This window comes from Fonsecaea erecta (genome assembly GCF_001651985.1).
Source record: "Fonsecaea erecta strain CBS 125763 chromosome Unknown Scaff13, whole genome shotgun sequence".
In the NCBI taxonomy this organism is placed as follows: domain Eukaryota; kingdom Fungi; phylum Ascomycota; class Eurotiomycetes; order Chaetothyriales; family Herpotrichiellaceae; genus Fonsecaea; species Fonsecaea erecta.
This window is the reverse complement of record NW_017387256.1, coordinates 777,642-797,008: the sequence shown is the minus strand read 5'-3', so window position 1 is coordinate 797,008 and position 19,367 is coordinate 777,642. Positions and strand designations below refer to the sequence as shown.

The following is a 19,367-nucleotide window of genomic DNA, read 5'->3' as shown; positions in this document are numbered from 1 at the left end:
CATATCCGTCTAAGCGCCTCCAAAATTTGTTGGGACAAGATCCCTTACTGATCTCTGCAGCGATGGCGGGGTGCAGTCGCCCCAGGTCTCTTGCTTGCAGCCTCTTTCTCTTACGTGATTTGTCCAGCTTGGAAATTTTCCATGCGAGCCGCGTTTGACATGTGAAAATTTCCATCTTTCCAGGGATCACCTCGATGCAACAACAACCTCCCACCAGTTCCTATGCTGTCGGAGATCCTCATCCCTCCGTCACAGCATAGGTAATGCGAACATCTGCTCCAGAATCCTTCTCGAGATCGTGGGGATCCCCAGACCCAAAGCTTCACGGACGCAAATATGTCATACCAGTCAAACCGAATCCTCCGACTTCGAGCCTAGAACCCGTTTTAACGGTCCAGGTCACACTCTGCCTCGACAGCGTTTCCGACTGGGCTCGAACGACACGAGAGCAGCAGCCTGTTTCAGCTTGTTGGGGCTGCGATCGGCGCGCTCCGACTGAGCAGCGTCAAGGTGGTTCGACAGCCATAGCTTCCCAGAGAAGTCCGTGCGATCGAGCACTTTTGATGATCGAACCGCCCGGTCGATCCTGGTTGCGTGTGCGCCATTCGCCGAGTTGATGATCCTCTCACTTCAACCGCACCTGCGTCTGCTTGTCCCCGAAAGGTTTGTTGTGCACAACACGTTTGAAGATCTGGAAACTTCCAGGATACTCGGCTTCAAGCCTCAGTGTTCCTCCTGTCGACGCTGATCATCATCGATGTGTTGAGACATGTCACCGATGCCTACGACTGATCCCATCCCTCCTCCTCTCCCTCGTGGCAATGTTTTGCCTCCGTTGTGGCCAAGGGCGCTAATGCGTGTGGGAGCGAGGGCTTGCAGCTTGTCCGGTGTCGTCGTTCACGACAGCATCTGCTTATCAGACCGCTCATGCTTGATCTGGCTCGATTATGCTAATTAGCAATAGAATCTCGAACGAGCCAAATCTTCGCAATCATGCTCAACATCAGACTCCCTGTGCTCCACGACATCCACCTCATTGCTGCGACGCAGCTGTCACTGCCCATCCCCCGCCCTGGGGTTACACCGCCTGTGGTCTCTGTGCGACATTTTGAGGACTGAGTCTGTTGAAGCGTTGCACATCCTGGGGATTCTGCATCCAAACCCCGCCGCGAATTTCCATAGCGTGATCGCAATATTGAGTTGCTTGGGTGTGAGGATGTGCTCAGCACGCGATGTCTGCACAGTCAATCGTCGTCATGATCAGTCCTTCCCTGCAGCACATCTGTGAGACTTGAAGAATCAACTTGCGATCCCACCCTCCAGCACAGCCGACGTCCTTTCCTTCGAGACTCATGTTGTCAACCCTCCCAGCCCGAATGCGCTGGGCCCTCACCACTTGGGCTATGCTCAGAGGCCCTCGACATGCACATGCCCCATGGGAACTGACTGGGACAGTCGACTCGCCAGAGTGCTTCGCAGGCAGGCCACTTTCGGCCTGGTCCAGACTCAGGCAGTGTGAACCATGTTGGCAAGGATCATTTGACAGGTAGGAGGAGATGGGGGTGGGAGCGAGCTCTTGAGAGTCGTCTCATGGAGCTCCGTGGCTTCGCCTTGCAATCGCGTTCAAATTCCTGCGCACAAGGTGGTACCTGTTCGAAATACACAGGACATGCACACAGAGGAAATAACATGGGAACCCGAGTCCGCTGTCCCTCGCCATGAGATTCCTTTCAAACGCCAACGTGGATTTCTGGTCATGGGCTTCGTTTCTGCGTTCATCTCGTGCTCGAGCGATTGGATCTTGCCGAATGAATGGTCGCACGCCCAGTCGGCTTTCTGATCGATTTCTTTCCCTTGGACGAGTCGTCAACACTCATGACGACGAGCTACGTAGACGACGAGACGATTGCCTCGTCGCTAGCGTTGTACGTATCGGGGCGCAGATAAGAATCTGATGTTCACATTCCAGCATTCTCCCTTCTTCTGCTTCTGCTTCTGCTTCTGCTTCTTGATGCTCTCCTTCCTCATTACGGCCATGCTTTCTCCGTGCTGTTCTTCGTGTCCCTCTGGTCCTTGACTTGGAACTTGACTACGCTCTTGCCTTCTCGACCCTCGCGCACTGACGGATCGCTCCGATTCTCCAAGACGTTGGTCCATCGGGAGCTAGCACGCCTACCTCCCTGCTTACCTACCTAGCATTCTCCTTACGGACCAGAATGCCCTGGACACATGACGATTAAGATGCCCATCCTCTCCTCACCGATCCCTCTTTCCCTCAGGGTCAGGAAGTCTTCCATTCTGGGTTTTTCGTCCGCGGACCTCCTTCCCCCGTCAACCCACCGATATCAACCCCCGCTTCCGCTTCCGCTTCATTACTGCTCACGATAGAATCCGAACCCTTTTTTCCGGCGGTATACTTGATGATGCTAGGCTGAGAAACGCACAAAACAAACAAACAAACAAACAAAAACACTGCTCCCCGCGTACGTGCGCCGGTAGGTTTCGTCCTCGATGCGTGAAAGAGGGAAGGGAGAAGGGGAGGGAGGTCATCATCGTCGACTAGAGTCAAGAGACCTTTGATCGTCTCACTGGTATATCCCGACCACACCTCGGCTCTCCGTGGCATCAGGCACTTATTCTGGTTTCGGTCCTTGTGAGCAAAGTCGGAAATAGCCTGATACGCTCCATATCCTCATTACCGACACAGTGGTGGCCGGGGTCTTTCTTGGCGGCCAAGGGGGCGCATGCCAGCCAACTCTTTATTGCAGGCGCAGTACTCTCGAGCGATGAGAGTCAGAGCGAATTTATCGATAAAAGCCGGATATTTCGATTCGTTGCAGCATCTAAGATGTCAAGCATATCATTTAATTTCACCGACCTGGAGGACATCCCCCCGGCTTTATGGAGCCTTCGGTGCGGAATTGGCAAGCGTGATTGCACAATAACTGAGAAACACCTTGCGCCTCTCGATGACCTTGCGGTCAGGTTGGGTGTCACTCAACATGCGCGACAAAATGCAAAAAGATTGGCAACCGGTTACAGGGACCTTGTGGTTCTGCTTCTCGAACCAAGCGACAAGGCCGAGGAGGTCTCGTACCATGAGATGCTTGAATGTTCTACTGCTCTGAAATATGTTAATGACTCTCTCCGTCTTGCATTCGATGGACGACGCGATCTGGACAATACTGTTGTGCTCGATATCAGGCCGTATCGCAGCGATAGGATAAGAATGCAACAAAAAGAGGAAGACCGCATTGCCGATGATGAACCAGCTTACGAGGCAACTGAAGAAATTTTGACTTTGCTGCGTCCAGACCTTGTTCTGATCTGTCAATGCCAGACGTCCGATGTGGGAAACAGGTTTGCCGCTGATTACTGTTCATCCGTGGAATCAAGCGGGGATCTCTCTCTATCTGGTCTACGGAATGGCCATAAAATAGTGAAGATCAACAGCTTCCATCCAATGTATTTTGCCCGAACAGACAAAGACAAAGAACCCCTAAAGAGAATGATTCGAAAGTATCTGTTTGATACTACGTTTCTGGTTGCTGCCAATTTTCTCGCAGGCCGGCGACTTTCTGGCTTCGGCATGGACAATCTGAGGCAATGTGCAGAACACGGGCCAGTGACGAAATTCACGTCCGAAGGTGTTAGAATTACGTGCCAGTGGACAGATGAAGATGATGTCGCTAGTCCCAGCCTTATCCAAAGGCTGGAAGAACTGGGTCTGGGAGCAAAGGTAATTAATCACCTGGTTTCGTCTTCCCTACCTCCACACGCTGATATGATAATAGCATCACCGCTCCACGGAACTTGATCAACTCCTAAGCAGAAATCTCCAGAAGCACAAAAAGTACGACGACTTTGTGTCCTAAGTGACGGGAAGCGAATTGACCTGAAAGAGGACTTGTTTGAGGAAATAGGACATCTGGTCCCCAAATTACCGACCGAACTGGTATCAATGGACGACAGACATACGAGTAGATGTTTCGCCTCCGAAAGTCGTTGGATATCCGAACCGGACTGTTGTCACTAGACAAGCCGTATTCTCCGAATCTCTCAGTTCTCACACCTGAAACGAACTGGACAAAGGCGCTCCAGCCACTACTCGTCCAACAGCAGCAGCTCCTAACGCAGCCTGTGAGGCGATTTGCCGCATCAGAATAGTCCCGAATCTGATTTCGAAGCTGTTGATGAATCAAGTCATATCGGTGACACGCTTCTTCTTCCGCATGTTTTCTGTGTTTGGATACAGCCGCCGCTTTATCTTTTCCACTGACATAGCTCATCGAAAAGGCGAGCGTTGTTCGTTTTCAAGCTGCTCAATTTTGGCACTGAAGCTGATTTCAGGACATTGTAGCCGTACACATTGTTAGATAGTGTCCCTTCGAGCACCGATATAGCTTTTCCATACCGAGACGATAGAATCCGACGCATCTGCCAATGTCAGGGTCGACGAAACAGCCTCCCAACATTTTATCCACTCCGTAGGACCTCGCTGAGACACACGGAATGAATTTCCATCTATACAAATCAGACTCTTTTGGGCTTGAGACGGACCCGCGACGGGGACTACTTTAATTCCTAAATTGTTCTCTTGGAATGGAAATCGCCCTGGCCTCCAGCAAAGGTCATTCTACACACCAATGTGTTATGAAAGAAGTTCACGGCGTTCGTCTCCCAACTTTCGTTGTTTGAGGTTGCTTGGTCTTATGTGAGCCATTTCAGGAAAATCTCACGGTTCAGCTAAACAGGTGAATTGCCATGCAAAACACGAGAGGCCTAGACGGATCTTTGATTCTGACTTATTGAAAATAGGACCGCAGGGGAAGGTCTCATGTCAAGGACGTGGAAATCTGAAAAGTTTCGACGGGCTCGTGGTTGGACCAGAGTGGTGCGAGAAGCAGTAACAACCACCAACGACAACGCCGTCACCCTATCGCCGCAGCAGGACTCCACTGCGTGTACATGTGGCGGAAATGCACCGCGCACTGCTGCGCAAGGGTCCCCTTGATAATGTGACGGGTGAGTATCATCATACTGAGTATTGTGGGCGGGTGCTGCTTGAAGGATGGAGTCAAGTGGCAGAGTCAGAGTCACGGTTGGTGGACGAGGCTGTCCTCATGCTGTCTCGCTTTGCGTCTTGTGGGATCTGATAGGGCCATGATGGGATAGTCTAGGAGCCCGTTCAACCCAGTGTGGGCCATACAATGTTCTCGAGGAGAAGGGAGCAGGGCACGCCTGGATGGCTTCTTGGAAGTTGAGCGCTGCCGAGATGCTGGATGGACATGACCGAGGCCACCAACACAGCAGACCTTTATCGTTGGTGACCAGGTGCAGCGGCGTTTTGACAATCCGGGACGTGGTACAGATCCTGCGTGCACCCCCAAGAATCTGCACAGCAGCCGATTTGGTGTTGGTTCTCCTGGCCGAGCAAGGCGGGGGGTGGCTACCAGTCGATCTGGGACAGGGGCTCAGCGACATGCAAACTGACCAACTCTGGATGGCAGACGATGGTGGCAAAGGTGCATGCATGTCGGTTGTCTGGCAGAGGTCGTAGAAAAGGTGTATCGACGCCCTGCCAGGTGTGAGTCTCCAGCTATTCTGTGCAGCGGCATGTTTTCCCGCTGTCCTGGCATATCTGGGGTGTTTGCTCCTGAAATTCGCAGCGGAGTGGATATAGCCAGACGAGAGCCGGTAGATCTTGAAATCCCTGAGGCTGCTAACTGGGTCGGATGGACTGATGACGGGGCTGAAGTGTGCCATCCAGCATTCATCTCGGTAGTGCAGCGCTGCTCGACCCCTTTTAGCTGGCATCCTTGTCGGGGGCTGCAGGCAGGACATGTCTTCCAGCTCTCTGGTAGACGGAGAGAGGCTCTGGCTCTGTCTCTGGCTCACAGAGAAACACGGAGAAGACGATGAAAAGGCCATCTGGTCCCTTGTCGAGCGGCGTAGCGAGCAAACATACAGGACAAGCATGGTCGATATGTTGTAGATGTCTCGTCGTATGACCAGCAGCCAGCCCAATGTTGACCCCAGACCGCGTTGTCGACCGTGTTGTCGACCGCGTTGTATACCACGTCGCCGCCATGCAGTCCGCCATTGTGGACAACTTGCACCTCACAGACGCCCGGTGTTCAGCATCGACATAGAATCTCCTTTGTGAATCCCATAAATACCCTCACACACCTACCGTTTCATCCTCTCTTTCTTCTTGTTTGCCTCACAAAAAAACAACAACAACCACTAAAATTCTTATCCTTGCCATGGACAACGATCGCACCTCAGCGTTGGTGGACAAGCTGACCGCCGCTCTTGCTCGCATGCCAGAAGAGTCGGCGCAGGAGACAGGCGTCGTCGTCGTCTCCGACTACCCCGACGCCTTCTCTGCCTCTGCCACTGCCTCTGCCATCGCCGTCACTGCGCTCCGCAGCGCTGATGACGCTTCTGGCGCGAACGCTCCCCCTGGCGCCGAGAGTGACCAGGACACACAAACCAAATTCGCCATCAGCCAAATTCCCACTGACATCCGCAACACCGCCACCTTCACCAACACCTACCACGAATTCCCTCTCACCATCGACGCTCACAGAGCGTTTCTCAAGGAGTTCAAGGACAGCTGGGGCTTCGGCCAGTTGAGGTACGCCTGAAGCGTGATGATGAAAACTTGATCCCCCCGCTCCCATCTCTCTCTGCCTCGATGAGATTTCTTCGAGATGAAGCCACCTCTTGCTAACGCGCGCGTCCTTCATCCATAGACACGACTACTTTTCCACCGCGCGGAAAATCGCCATCAGAATGGGCACCATCTTCCAAACCATCTTCGTCTGGAACGTCGGCGACAACATCACCAACGACCTGCGCATCCGCAAGTACCACCCGGACGAGCGCATCGCCGACTTCGCGGTCAAGATCAAGCAGCGCACCGACTTGGCCGTCGACTTCACCAACGAGGGTAGCTGGCACGTGCCCGATCTCGCCTTTGCCCACGCAGACGCCTACTACCCGGGGGTGGTCATCGAGGCCAGCTACGCCGCGCAGACGCTGCCGTTTGCAGAGCTCGCGCAGCAGTACATCCAGAAGTCCGCTGGTGAGATCAAAGTCGTCGTGGGCTTGGAGATTGAATATCCGGCGGCGAAGCAGGGCAAGATCATGGTCTGGAAGGAGAAGGAGGGTTTGGCGGGTGCAACCGAGGCCGAGTTGGTCGTCGACGAGGTACATCATCACTCCCTTCTTTCTCGCTTTCCCTTGTCATCTCATTTCACTTTTCCTTGCACCCTTTCTCCCTCCCTCCCTGTCTTTACTTTACTTACAATACTGATACACGCTTCCTCCCAACCTCTAGAACTTCCGTCATGGCGAGGGCACGATGAACCCGGACTGCAAGGGCCTCTACCTGCGCCTCAGCGACTTCTGCCCAGACCACATGATCCCTGCGGAGGTGAAACCGCTGATCGCGGCGCCGAAATACCTCGGGCACGACACCGGCATCCACATCTCGGCGTCCGACCTGAACTACTTCGTCAACATCGCCCTCCAGCACCACCAGCGAGCTGAGGCCCACTACACCGCGCAGGAGGAGGAGCAGCAGCAGCAGCAGCAGCAGCAGCAGCAGGAGTAGGGTTGATAAGCTCTTGAAAGAAGGGAGGGTGGGTGGCAAACAGCAGTAGCAGCAGCAGACGCTGCAACGTCAAACATCAACAATAACGATGTCGGCCGACAGTGGCCAAGGTACCAAGGTGTGCCTTTTTCTTCGCAGGAGCTAGAAACAAGTTCACAATACGAAGATCAATTGATGATCCAGTTCCCTTCTCTTTCGTCTTCTCATGTCTTTCTCTATGTTCCAAAGCTGGTTTCGTTCGACGTCGTTCAACACGCCTGGCAGATAATAATAGAGTTTCTTCATCCTGCCCTGTAGTCTGAGAAAGCCTCCAGTTGTATGCCGCTCATATAGTAAGTATAGTAAGTACTTCAGTCGTGTGGATGTACTGCAGTAGTCTAGTCGTAGGCAGGTACATACAGTGAGTGGGTATAAGCAAAGCGACGCCATCATAATAGTAGTGGGCTACGGCGCCAGTTCCCGCCCAGATCTGGGCAAGTCAAGCGAAAATGATTTCATTGTGGGAACCGAAGTCTTGGCAAAGCTTGGCAAGGGCTGGGGTGTGAACCACACCTGCATGCATGTCGGGAAGGAATAACGCTGTGGCGACGTGGCAGCTACCAGCACGTTGCATCTCCTCTGGACCAATGCTGGCCGGCTGACCGGCTGGCTGGCGGGCTCTGTGGCTGGCGACTTGGGCAGGATACAACATCATAATCAAGATCACAGGAAGAATGAGGTCTGGCGTGCTGATCCGATGGAATACGATGGTGCTCTATCGGCAGCCACAACAGCATCTATCTATCCAATACAGTTTTTTGGTTGTTGTTGTTGTTGCAGTTTCCCCCTCCGGGGTTGCTCTGTTGAGTCCCTGTTTGGCCATCGATCGTACACAGCTGAGCTGGCTGCGTCAGAGTTCTCCGCCGTGCTTTCCATTACTCGTACATACTTGAGTTGGACCCGTATTCTCTTAGAGCCTGATTACCCCCCGGTCCTTCGTCTCAAGCAGGTGTTGGGTATCTCCCGTCACTGCAAACACAACAGTACTGGTACATGGGTGGTGTGGTGTGGGAGGATATGCCTCGTAATCAGTTTGGGAAGTCAGTCTGCTCTCGTTCGGATGATTAAAGATCGATATGCTCCAACCACGTTGCAACCTACTCCTCTTCACCGTCAAGTGGTACTACACACCAACCGGCTTGCAGCCTTTGCCAGCTCCTGGATTTCGTTCAGTTTTTCAACCGAGACTTCGACAGCGTTATCGCGCATTGGGAGGGGGACAAGGTCTAGTCGCGCGATATCGAGCAAGGCGATGCGCCAAGGTTCCCCTGGACCTAGCGTGCAGTCCTCAGCTTGTAGGTCCTAGACACCAAGAGTCGGCGGTTGCGACAGTGGGCCGGAGTGGTGATGAAACACTGACTTGAACACTGCGTCTCCATGCCAAAAGAGTGGCTTTATTTGAGCCATTGACGTCGAAGTCGAGACAAATGAGAAGGTGTGTCTTTCGTGGACTCTTGAGAAGGTAGGAATCGGCCAACTGTGGCAGCCGAGTGCATTTCCGCGTGTGTGCGGTCTCGAGACAAACGACATAACTAAGTGGTGAACAATGGGAGAAGTATTCAGCCGGTTCGTGGTACCCATTTTCCTGGGGATTCTCTTCCTCGGCGTCCGCAGAGCCAGTTCCACACAAGCTTGTTCTTCTGGCGAAGAAGGAAGGCGGGCCAGCTTCAGACGAAGTGTCCGACCAAGAATCGTGCCAAAGACATCCGTCCGTTCAGGAGCCACCATTGCCTCCCTGTACAGTGTACAGGCACGTAACCTGACTGACTCTTCCCATTACAATATGAACTAATTTTATTGACTCTAAAACTGGGACATCTTCCAAACATCTTCAAATACAAACACTAATCGCCTAAGACATCTGGACTGTCACAGACAATCGCCCAAGGAGCCATACACTCCCCACCCAATTCAGGAGGGAAGTGTAGGCAAGACTGGACAAGTGTGCAAAGGACGGTTGGACATTGTACACAAGGCTGTCAGCGGACAAGGCTGGGAGTACGAGGCTCTCCGGTGGACGCAACTACCCCACCTTACGCTTACTCCGCGTGACAGCATAGAGGGGAAGTTATAAGAGCTCTTCCCTACCCAACTCAGGTGGGGATTAGTTCTTCCTCTTTCTCTAAGCGTTGAGTCGTTATCTATAGGAACTACAGTTAGGCAATACAATACAGCAATCCGATCTGTCGGCACCTCCTGTGTGGCGTAGGTCCTGATATGGACCAATATGACCACGATACCACCCGATCAGGAATTCACGGCAGGCTGGATATGCGCCCTCCAGTTGGAGCTCAATGCGGCTCAACAGATACTAGATGAGTATTATGGGCGTCGATTTGGGGATGAGCACGATCATAATCTCTATACCTTGGGTAGGATCGGCAATTTGAATGTTGTCCTTGTCTGTCTGCCTATGGGATGGATAGGTACGAATATGGCAGCTACAGTTGCCAGCCGAATGATGAGCAAGTTTCCAAATATCAAGATCGGCCTACTAGTGGGTATTGGAGGTGGACTACCCCATGACAAGAATGATATTCGACTTGGTGATGTGGTGGTTAGTAAACCAGCTGGACAATATGGTGGAGTTGTGCAGTATGATATGGGAAAGTGGACGACTAACGGGTTTAAGTGTATCGGCTCACTTAATGCCCCCCCTGAGAAATTATTGGCAATACTCAACTTAATGCCGGGTCATGGTACTCAACAGTCTGAACTTGGAAGCCTTTCCTCAAAACCGTATCCTGGTGATGAGTTGGACAAATTATACGATATGGATGGTCTACGATTAATGGAACGAGATCCCGGTCACCGGAAGAATGGGCCTTATATATTCTATGGGACAATCGCGTCTGGAAACGCAGTCATTAAGGATGCTCAAATACGGGAGACACTAATAAAAAAGTATGGGGTGCTATGTTGTGAGATGGAAGCGGCCGGCTTGATGAACCACACTTTCCCATGTCTCGTCATTCGAGGGATCGCCGACTATGCGGACTCTCATAAGAACGACATATGGCAAGAATACGCCGCGGCGATGGCGGCAGGATATGCCAAGGCGTTCCTCCGCGAAGTCCCACAGAATATAGTCCGCGACCTCAACCCGATTCGAGGTTCCGATGGTCGAATCCCTGCACTTCACAGAGCAGCAATGTATGGTATTGAAACGAATATTCGCAGAGGACTGGAAAATAAGGTTGACGTTAATGCCAAGTTCCAAGGGATGACGGCACTTCACAAAGCTGCTTATTACGGACATGAATCGGTAATGCCAACTTTGTTCGAGTACAAAGCAGACACCGAAGCAAAGAATTCAACGGGATGGACCCCACTACACAGCGCCGCCTCTCAAGGACATCTTACGGCGGTACAGATGTTGTTGGACCACGGGGCTAACATCGAAGCAAGGATCACTAACCATGGAGGGACACCATTATATAAGGCTGTGGAAAAGGGACACATTGTCGTTCTTCAATTTTTGAGGCAAAAAGGTGCGAGTATCTGCACACGGAATGATTATGGTTGGACGCCAATGCATATTGCGGCATACCGTGGTAATGAGGAGGTAGTGCAATACTTAATTAACTCTAAAGCCGACATCAACGCACAGACTAACATCGGAGCGACACCATTATACAAGGCAGCAGAGAAGGGGAACGACGAAACAGTTCGACTATTGATAGAAAATGGGGGAGATATTAACATTGCTGCGAAGGATGGATGGATACCGCTTCACGAGGCAGCATCCCGTGGGCGTGTAAATACAATACTGCAGCTTCTGAAGTACGGTGCTAAGCCAGAGGCGAGGAGTGAGATCGGATCAACACCACTATACCTGGCAGCACAAAAGGGACACAGAGAAGCGGTAGATGTCCTTCTACGGAAGGGGGCCGATGTTAACGCAGAGCTGAACACGAAATGGACACCCCTTCATGCAGCATCAAAGAACGGACATGTTGAAGTGGTACAATTGTTGTTGAAATGGGGTGCAGCTATTGATGCAAGAAACGCCGATGGATCGACGCCACTCTATCTTGCAGCTGACAATGCTAATGATGCGGTAACAGCGATACTACTTAATGCGCAGGCCGACGTTCATGCACGGCAAATCAAGCGTTGGCAACCCTTACACAAGGCAGCATACTGCGGGAGACTAGCCGTTGCGCGAAAGCTTCTGGACTTTGGCGCCGTGGTGGACTCGGAAAATGATGATGGTGCAACGCCACTTTATAAGGCAGCAGAGAGGGGACACGAAACGGTGATGGAGTTGTTGATCAAGAAGGGGGCAGATGTCGCCAAGAGAAACAATGGGAATTGGACAGCACTCCACATCGCAGCCAAGGAGGGACGTGCTGGCTCTGTGCAGTTGTTGCTGAAATACGGTGCCTCTGCTACTGTCACCAATAGAGCCGGGAAGACGCCGTTGGACTTGGCGATCGGGGCGAAACACGGCGCGGTGATAAAGCTTTTGGGGTCCGACTAAGGGAGAAGACGCTCACAGAACAACGCAGGACATTTGGAATATTGTTGAACCTTGTTCCTCCATCCAAAGGTCCTGGTTTTGAGGTGAATGAAATTCGAATCGGCAGAGTTGTGGTGCTAACCGTTGGATCGAAAGATATATACTTGACATCAACCATTCACAGTGTCAGTCGAAATTTTGGAGGTAGGGAATTCTCACCCTTCCCTAGGTGACATCTTGGGTCGAGAAATCAGAGGTTCTCGTCGATATTACAGTATGACCAAGTTCGGGCCCAGTCATATCACAGCCCAGAAGTGAGCGGTAATAAAGGCATTGTGACCTACCAGAATTCGTCTGATGTTGGCGGAAAAGCTTGGTGAACTTGCTCATAATTCATATAGTTCGCGAATTTGGTGATGACTCTGGCAGGGGAACACCATGCTCCCTCTCAAGAGAGAGGACAAGTAAGTGCGAGTCATTGAAGCCGCAATGAAGCCTCCTCGATACGTTCCCGAGTATCATTATGGTATTGTTGTAGCGCAGAGGCGTGTTTGTGCTGCTTTATATGTCACTGCGTGCGGGGGACCTCTTCTACGGCCAATCAAGATTTCTCTCCGGTCGATCATTGACGGTGGTGAGACGCAAAACACCTTTTGTCGCAGGGTGTGTTAGGCACTGCGAGTGCAAGCCATCTCAGACCGGTGGTGGATAATCCAATAAAGGAGAAGCAGTGACATGGGTCTGTCCAAGTCGGCCTTCCATGAGCTGCCGGAGCCACATCTCGAGCACGGAGTATCTCTTCGGCATGCCGTACTCCTTGGTGAAGGCTGTGGTGTTCCAGGATTGTGTCAGGTCGCTGTAGCCCCCAACGTGCCGGACGAGGACGAGCTGTACAACGGAAAACAAGTAGAAGGACAGAGCAGCGTCACTTGATCTACAGTATGTAAGTCAACGGCATCTGCCGTCGATATCGTAGCGTCGAGGATCAACAAAGATAGTTGGATTGTGGTGTGACGATTGAGCCTGAACAAAGTCAGTCCACGGCGTATGTACAGAGTCTGTTCTGACAGGAAGAGGAGAGGATTGCAGTATCAGTGCAAAGGATGGCAATGGGGCGCAGCATTAATAGTAGTTAAATAGCTGCTGGTCCGTCCTCTTCCTCTTCTTCTCCTTGTTGCACTGCTCAAACCACCAACCATTAATTATTTCTTCTCCAACTCCCAAGCCACCATCTCCAACGCATTGTATCGCTAACAACAACCATCATGACCATCGCCCGAAGGACAGGACTCAATTTCCGTTCCCCGTCGACAGCTCCTCCTCCTCCTGCTGATGCTGATGCTGCTGCTTCTGCTGACTCCAGCACCTTCGAGTCTCCCCACGTCTCTTTTCTACAGGGGACATGGAAAGTCACCCACTCGACGCTTCCCATGTGGAAAAACAACCGCAACGTGACCATCACCTACACGTCCCTGCCCGAGAACGCCGAGCACCTCGATGACCTGGTCGAATACCAACCCCTGACCTCAGACAAGCACAAGCGGGTCGAAGGAATCGACACGCCCGACGCCCACACCAAGGCCGCCTACAGCTGGCGCGGCAAGGGGCTCTTGAAGATCGCATCGAGCCGCTGGGAGATCCTGGGCTACGGGGAAGAAGAGGGCGGCTGGGTGGTCACGTACTTCCAAAAGACGCTCTTCACACCCGCGGGCATCGACATCTACGCGCGACGCCGAGGCGGCTTGTCGGAGGAATTGCTCGAGCGGATTACGAACGAGATAAGAGCCATCAAGCATGACCACATCCAGAGACTGGCCGATGCCATCTTCCCCATCAAACACAATTGGTGATGGGACGGTGGTCTATGAGGGCTGCTGACGGCTTATCCGACAATTCGACCCGTCGAGATTCTGATACCACCCGCCCTCGAGCAGCTCCTGCTCCGTGGCTGCCCATTTCTGGACCTTTCCTCCCTCGGTCGTCTTCAGATCCAAGTCGGCGAGCTTGACGTCTACAATGTCGACGTCTCCAGCGACGGGGTCGGTTCTTCGTTTTAGAGCCAGGAAGACGCTGCAATCCCTCAACGCCATGGCCACGCCAAAGTCCTTGCCATCTGGATTGAGATAGTCGTCCAATCCCACCGACCCATGCTCCTCCTGAAGGCTCTGGAGATGTCTCAACGCAGGCTGGACCTGTGCTCGAAAAGCAGCCACGAATGTGTCAACCCCGTCCTCCAGCGGCCAGATGTTGGCCAGCGTCCGCTCCAACACGGCGTCTTGGTCTGCTAGCAGGTCCAACGGACAGAATCCCGAATCTCCTCTCCCCTGGTGCGCTCCGGCTTTTCTCCGCTTCGCATTCAACGCGCACGTCCGGCAATTTCTGGCGTCTCTCGGCGCACTGGGACTCTGCACCAGCCACTTCGGCTTGAACTCGACCAGCCAGTCAATCCCGGGGCCCTGCAAGTTCTGCATGAGAATGCCATGCTGCTCGTTGTCGTACGAGGGCAGATAGACGTGGCGTCTGTGGCGGGGGCGGATCTTTCGGGCATTGACGTCTCCTTGCGCCGAGACGGCCGATTCATCCACGGTGTCCATCTGCCTCAATTCCGCGTTCGCCTCGCTCACCATCTCTGGCGTGAACTTGTACAGCGCCTGCTCCATCAGCAATGATTTGTGCTTCTTGGTGAAGAGGGGTGCGATGCGGCTCTGAAAGTCCGACACGACTTGCCCCGCCGGTGTCGTGAAGGGCAGGTCTTTGCGCAGACGCATGACGCAGCAGTGCGAGTGATGTTGGAGGGACGGCGGTGACAGCACCGAGACGCTGTAGATGATGTTGGCGGCCCCTTCAGCCAGGTAGTGTAGTTGGAGGGTGGCGGTGACCAAGCTGGAGGGACATGACGGGGAGGATTGGTGAGTCGTCGACGCCGACATGGTGTGGGGGTGTGTTCGTGCCGGAGAGGATGATCTCAGAGAGAGAGAGAGAGAGAGAGAGAGAGAGAGAGAGAGATAGATAACTCTCTGGCCGATTCCTCGTGCGAATTCTGCAGGTGTTTCTGCCCGAGAATATGAGAGTCGGAGATGTATGTATTCCGTCCGTATAAGAATGTAAGGTTCCGTGACGGGTCTTGAGTGAGTGAGTTGAGTGTCAATGACCGCAGGTAGTGAATTTTTTTACTTTTTCTTTGAGTGACCGCCGCCGGCCCTTTCGTCTGTCTGTCCTCCCTTGTGATTAGCAGTCAATGTCAATGTCAATGTCAACTGCAGGACTGACTACTGTCGCTGGTCTGGTATTGCAAGCAACCTACCAACGAACCAACCAACCAACCATGGCAATTTCTTTTGCACAAATATATACAAATAATACCCTCTTAAACACCCGCCCCCTTTTTCCTTATATTTTCTCACCGTCCACTTCCACTCCTCTTCCCCATCCAAACCAGACCAGACCAGACAAGCCCCGTCCTGTCCTGTCCTGTCCTGTCCGTTCTTTCTACCGATCCAGTCCCCCTTCCTTCCTTCCTACCTACCTACCTACCTTCCTGCCTGCCTGGAAAGGTACAGAGAGTATCGATGTACGCGAAGTAAAGCGGTAACAGGTACGTATGCACATATATATGTACACCGTATGAGTATAGAATATAGAGTCTAGATAGAGCACAGGGGTATAGAGGGAAGTCGCGAGTTCCTTTTCTTTTCTTTTCGGTTTTTCGATGGTTACCTCGTAATTCTCTTCGCCCGGCTTGCCTGGGCTGGGCTGGGCGATGATTGCTGAGGGGTAGTAATTAATACTGTATGTACCGAGTATACAGTAATTACTCCGTACATGTAATACAATACATATTTGCTCTCGGTGTTTAGGTTCCTTTTTCGGGGTTAAGTAGTATCACCACCACCACCACGACGCCGCCCATCACAATCATTGCCAGAAGATATTCGCAACTGTTGTCATCACCATCACCATCACCATCAGCAATCGTCATCGCTGCGAGGCCCGTGCACACCTCTGTCCCACAACCAGCGTGTGCATATATAATCTCGAGAGAGAGTGAGTGTGTGTGTGTGAGGGGAAACGACACGGAAACCAGATGCCGCTGAATTGATAGGATAGGAGCACGACACAACGCAAACAGCTACGAGCAGGACCGAGCAGACCTGAGCTGCGTCGAGCCGAGTGAGGTGTCTTATCTCGCGGAGCTTTCCTCGTCTACTTCGGCCCAGAACCGATTCTACCCATCCCATTCCATTCCATTGCCGAGTCCACCGGTAACGGTACCAATGGCGTTGACCACCGATCTCTCCTCGCACCTCGCCCTGGTGACCGGGGCGACAGGCGGCATCGGAAAGGCGACGTGCCTCGCCCTCGCGCACCTCAAGTGCTCCATTGCCGTGCACTACCACAGCGCGTCCGACACGGCAGAGTCCCTAGTCGCGCAGCTCAAGGGGATGAACGTGCGCGCCTCGGCTTTCCGTGCGGACCTGTCTTCCTACGACGAGACGCGCGCTCTGCACGCCAGTGTGGTGCGAGAACTGGGCCATCCGACCATCCTCTTCAACAATGCCGGGTCGACCATGGGCCTGTCCCGGATCAAGGACGTCAGCGAGGTATCCGTGGAGGACTTTGAAAAGACGTGGAGAGCCAACTGTGGGACGGCATTCCTGCTCACCCAGTTGTGTCTCCCCAAAATGATCGAGGCCGGCTGGGGAAGGGTGTTGTTCTGTTCCAGCGTCGCCGGCTTTACCGGGGGGGTAGTGGGACCGCATTATGCGTGAGTGCCTGGCCCTTTCAACGCGGCTCGTTCTATCCATCTCTGACTGACTGACCGCCTGCTCACTTGCCAGATCGTCGAAATCGGCTCTGCACGGTCTGGTGCATTGGCTGGCAGGCGCTTATGCAAAGTCTGGCGTCACCATCAACGGCGTCGCTCCAGCGTTGATTGAAGAGACCAAGATGTTACCTGGAGGATCATCCGAATTGTCTGCCAGTAAGTCGTTCTGTCTCTGTGCCCTTTCACAAAGGTTCGAGTTTGCTGACGGGGAAATGGTCCAGAGATCCCCATCGGCAGACTGGGCAAGCCCGAGGAAATCGCAGAGACGGTGCTGTGGATCGTCAAGACGGGCTATGTCCACAACAAAATCATCGCCGTCGATGGCGGCATGTTCATCCAGTGAGAGGAGCTGGGATGATAGTGATAGAGAGCTGAGAGCAAAGCTCAACCGCCGGCCTCTTTCTTCTTCCTTGCTTCCTCTTCTCTCTCGCGTTTCCGCTGCAGAAATCTCTCTCGGGCGCTCATCTTGTCGGCTTCGCTGACCTTGCTCTTGACCTTGTCCTGCAGTTGCTTCTCCTCCTCCGCTTCGGCCTGCTGCTGTTTCTCCATCATCTCCTCAATCTGTCGCTCCATCATGCGTGACTGTCTCTCGCGCTGAGCATGGCGTGCATCCACTGCCTTGGACGATTTCCAGTACTCATCCTTGCGAGCAGATTCGGCTCTTGCGGTGGGCTGGTGCTCTTTCCCGGGCTTCTTGGGCGCCACGTTCAGGCCAGCAGACAGGAGCTGTCGTTTGTCGACCACCTCCCCTTCGTCGTTGACGACGATGTGTGCTCCTTGCTTGTTCAGTTCCTCGGCCATCTTCGCTTCCGACTTCTCTTCCTCGATTGGCGTTTCTTCCTGCACACCACCTTCCTTTCTCCTTGCCGCCTCCTCTTCTGCTTCCTTGATCAGCCGCATTCTCTCTTCGTCCTTCTCGAGCATGCGCTTGTGGAAAGCGGTCATGCCCCCGCCTTGCTTGCGCCGCTCTTCCTCCGCTTCTTCTCGCTTCTTCTCTTCCTCCTCCATGCGCTTAATCTCCTCCTGCTGCTTCTTGTACGCGCCGGTCACGAATTTCTCCTTGTCGGCGAACTCATCTCCTTCTGCTTCTCTCTCACGCTGCAGGAGCTTCTCCCGGGCCCGGAGCTGATCTCGTTTCCGCACCTCGGCGCTCTGCAGGAGCGAGCCCATGTATTTGGGTCCCGAAGGAGCGCCCGCCTCATTGGATGTCTTCTCTTTCTCTGCGTGGAAGGTCTCGTAGGCCGCATCGTAGTCGTAGACCGATGCATCTATCTTTGAAGCCTCTTCGTCGTGCAGTTTGGCACTGCGCAGTGCCGACAGGTTGACATATTTGTCCGTGCCCGTTGCTGATCCAGCGGATTTTGACTTGGGGAGTTGCAGCCCGTACTGAGAGAGCTTGTGGGACTTGCTCGGCGGCTCTCCGTCATCGGCGCCATCATCGAGGTCTTTTAGGGGCCGTAGAGGCTTTGAGGTCTTCTTCGCTCCATATGCAGGTGCAGGTGCCGCAGCGATCTCCTCGCCTGCATCGTCGTCGTCGTCGTCGAAGAACGCTTTGCGTTTCTGCGCAGGCTTCGAGACACCGGAGGACGACTTGGCGGAATTGAGACCGAAAGCGAGAGACGGCATCTCGCGAGCAGTGGTTGAGGAAGACAAGACCGCCACAACGACTTGCGTGTTTGAAGTGTCGAGAATAAGGACTTTGTTTGCAATGTTGAGGGGAGTTTCATTCCTCGCGGCAACTTCTTTCCCGGAGTTGTGCCGAGCCTCGTCACCCTCACTTCGTCGTCTTTCTTCTACATATCAAATATACGCGTATGCTCTAGCACATCTACGTACGCGGCAAAGACTACGCAGCACAAAAAGAACATGTCGTACTACTTCGTTATCGTCTCGCCCACCGACTCGCCGCTCTTCGAATTGACCTTTGGCACCTCCAAAGCCGGCGGCGACGGCGTCGCCCGATTCCGCCACGGCGAGACCTCTCGCTACATGAACCAATTCATCGTGCACGCCTCTCTGGACGTCGTGGAGGAGGTGCAGTGGCTGACGCCAAACATGTGGCTCAAGGTCATCGACAACTACGCACCCACGAATTCCCACATCAGCTGCTTCATGACGGGGACGAATGTGCGGTTTATGCTGCTCCACCAGCCCTCGGCCATGACCAATTCTTCTGCCGGGGCTCGATCATCGACCATCTCGTCGACGTCGATCCCGCAGAATCCCACCAGTCCCCAGACGGAAGAGGCCATTCGACAGTTCATGAACGAGGTGTTCGAACTCTGGGTGAAGACCTTGATGAACCCTTTTTACACGATTGGAAATCCCATCAAGAGTCCGGTCTTCAAGCAACGAGTCACTGCCGCAGGCCGTAAATGGCTGTGATAACTGGTGGGGGAGACGGTCATTGTGTGGAGGGG

At 53.3% G+C, this 19,367-nt stretch overlaps 8 protein-coding genes across 8 annotated transcripts; 6 read left to right on the top strand and 2 right to left on the bottom strand.

Annotated features, from left to right (window-relative positions):
• Window positions 1-2,848: 2,848 nt before the first annotated feature.
• AYL99_11177 (hypothetical protein) lies at window positions 2,849-3,875 on the top strand (the record flags this gene model as incomplete). Its single annotated transcript, XM_018842683.1, has 2 exons — window positions 2,849-3,739; window positions 3,795-3,875. 2 exons carry the CDS (start codon window positions 2,849-2,851, stop codon window positions 3,873-3,875), a joined length of 972 nt encoding a protein of 323 aa, XP_018688096.1.
• Window positions 3,876-6,266: 2,391 nt separating this feature from the next.
• On the top strand, window positions 6,267-7,621 carry AYL99_11176 (hypothetical protein; the record flags this gene model as incomplete). The annotated part of the gene is made up of 3 exons (XM_018842682.1): window positions 6,267-6,640; window positions 6,759-7,215; window positions 7,346-7,621. 3 exons carry the CDS (start codon window positions 6,267-6,269, stop codon window positions 7,619-7,621), a joined length of 1,107 nt encoding a protein of 368 aa, XP_018688095.1.
• A 2,266-nt stretch (window positions 7,622-9,887) lies between these two features.
• AYL99_11175 (hypothetical protein) lies at window positions 9,888-12,143 on the top strand (the record flags this gene model as incomplete). Its single annotated transcript, XM_018842681.1, has 1 exon — window positions 9,888-12,143. The coding sequence occupies one exon, from the start codon at window positions 9,888-9,890 to the stop codon at window positions 12,141-12,143; it is 2,256 nt and encodes a 751-aa protein (XP_018688094.1).
• Window positions 12,144-13,387: 1,244 nt separating this feature from the next.
• Window positions 13,388-13,904, top strand: AYL99_11174 (hypothetical protein; the record flags this gene model as incomplete). Its single annotated transcript, XM_018842680.1, has 2 exons — window positions 13,388-13,866; window positions 13,901-13,904. The coding sequence occupies 2 exons, from the start codon at window positions 13,388-13,390 to the stop codon at window positions 13,902-13,904; spliced, it is 483 nt and encodes a 160-aa protein (XP_018688093.1).
• Window positions 13,905-13,984: 80 nt separating this feature from the next.
• On the bottom strand, window positions 13,985-15,052 carry AYL99_11173 (hypothetical protein; the record flags this gene model as incomplete). Its single annotated transcript, XM_018842679.1, has 1 exon — window positions 13,985-15,052. The coding sequence occupies one exon, from the start codon at window positions 15,050-15,052 to the stop codon at window positions 13,985-13,987; it is 1,068 nt and encodes a 355-aa protein (XP_018688092.1).
• Window positions 15,053-16,396: 1,344 nt separating this feature from the next.
• Window positions 16,397-17,290, top strand: AYL99_11172 (hypothetical protein; the record flags this gene model as incomplete). Its single annotated transcript, XM_018842678.1, has 3 exons — window positions 16,397-16,887; window positions 16,961-17,103; window positions 17,169-17,290. The coding sequence occupies 3 exons, from the start codon at window positions 16,397-16,399 to the stop codon at window positions 17,288-17,290; spliced, it is 756 nt and encodes a 251-aa protein (XP_018688091.1).
• Window positions 17,291-17,331: 41 nt separating this feature from the next.
• Window positions 17,332-18,573, bottom strand: AYL99_11171 (hypothetical protein; the record flags this gene model as incomplete). The annotated part of the gene is made up of 1 exon (XM_018842677.1): window positions 17,332-18,573. One exon carries the CDS (start codon window positions 18,571-18,573, stop codon window positions 17,332-17,334), a length of 1,242 nt encoding a protein of 413 aa, XP_018688090.1.
• Window positions 18,574-18,813: 240 nt separating this feature from the next.
• AYL99_11170 (hypothetical protein) lies at window positions 18,814-19,332 on the top strand (the record flags this gene model as incomplete). Its single annotated transcript, XM_018842676.1, has 1 exon — window positions 18,814-19,332. The coding sequence occupies one exon, from the start codon at window positions 18,814-18,816 to the stop codon at window positions 19,330-19,332; it is 519 nt and encodes a 172-aa protein (XP_018688089.1).
• Between the last annotated feature and the right edge of the window lie 35 nt (window positions 19,333-19,367).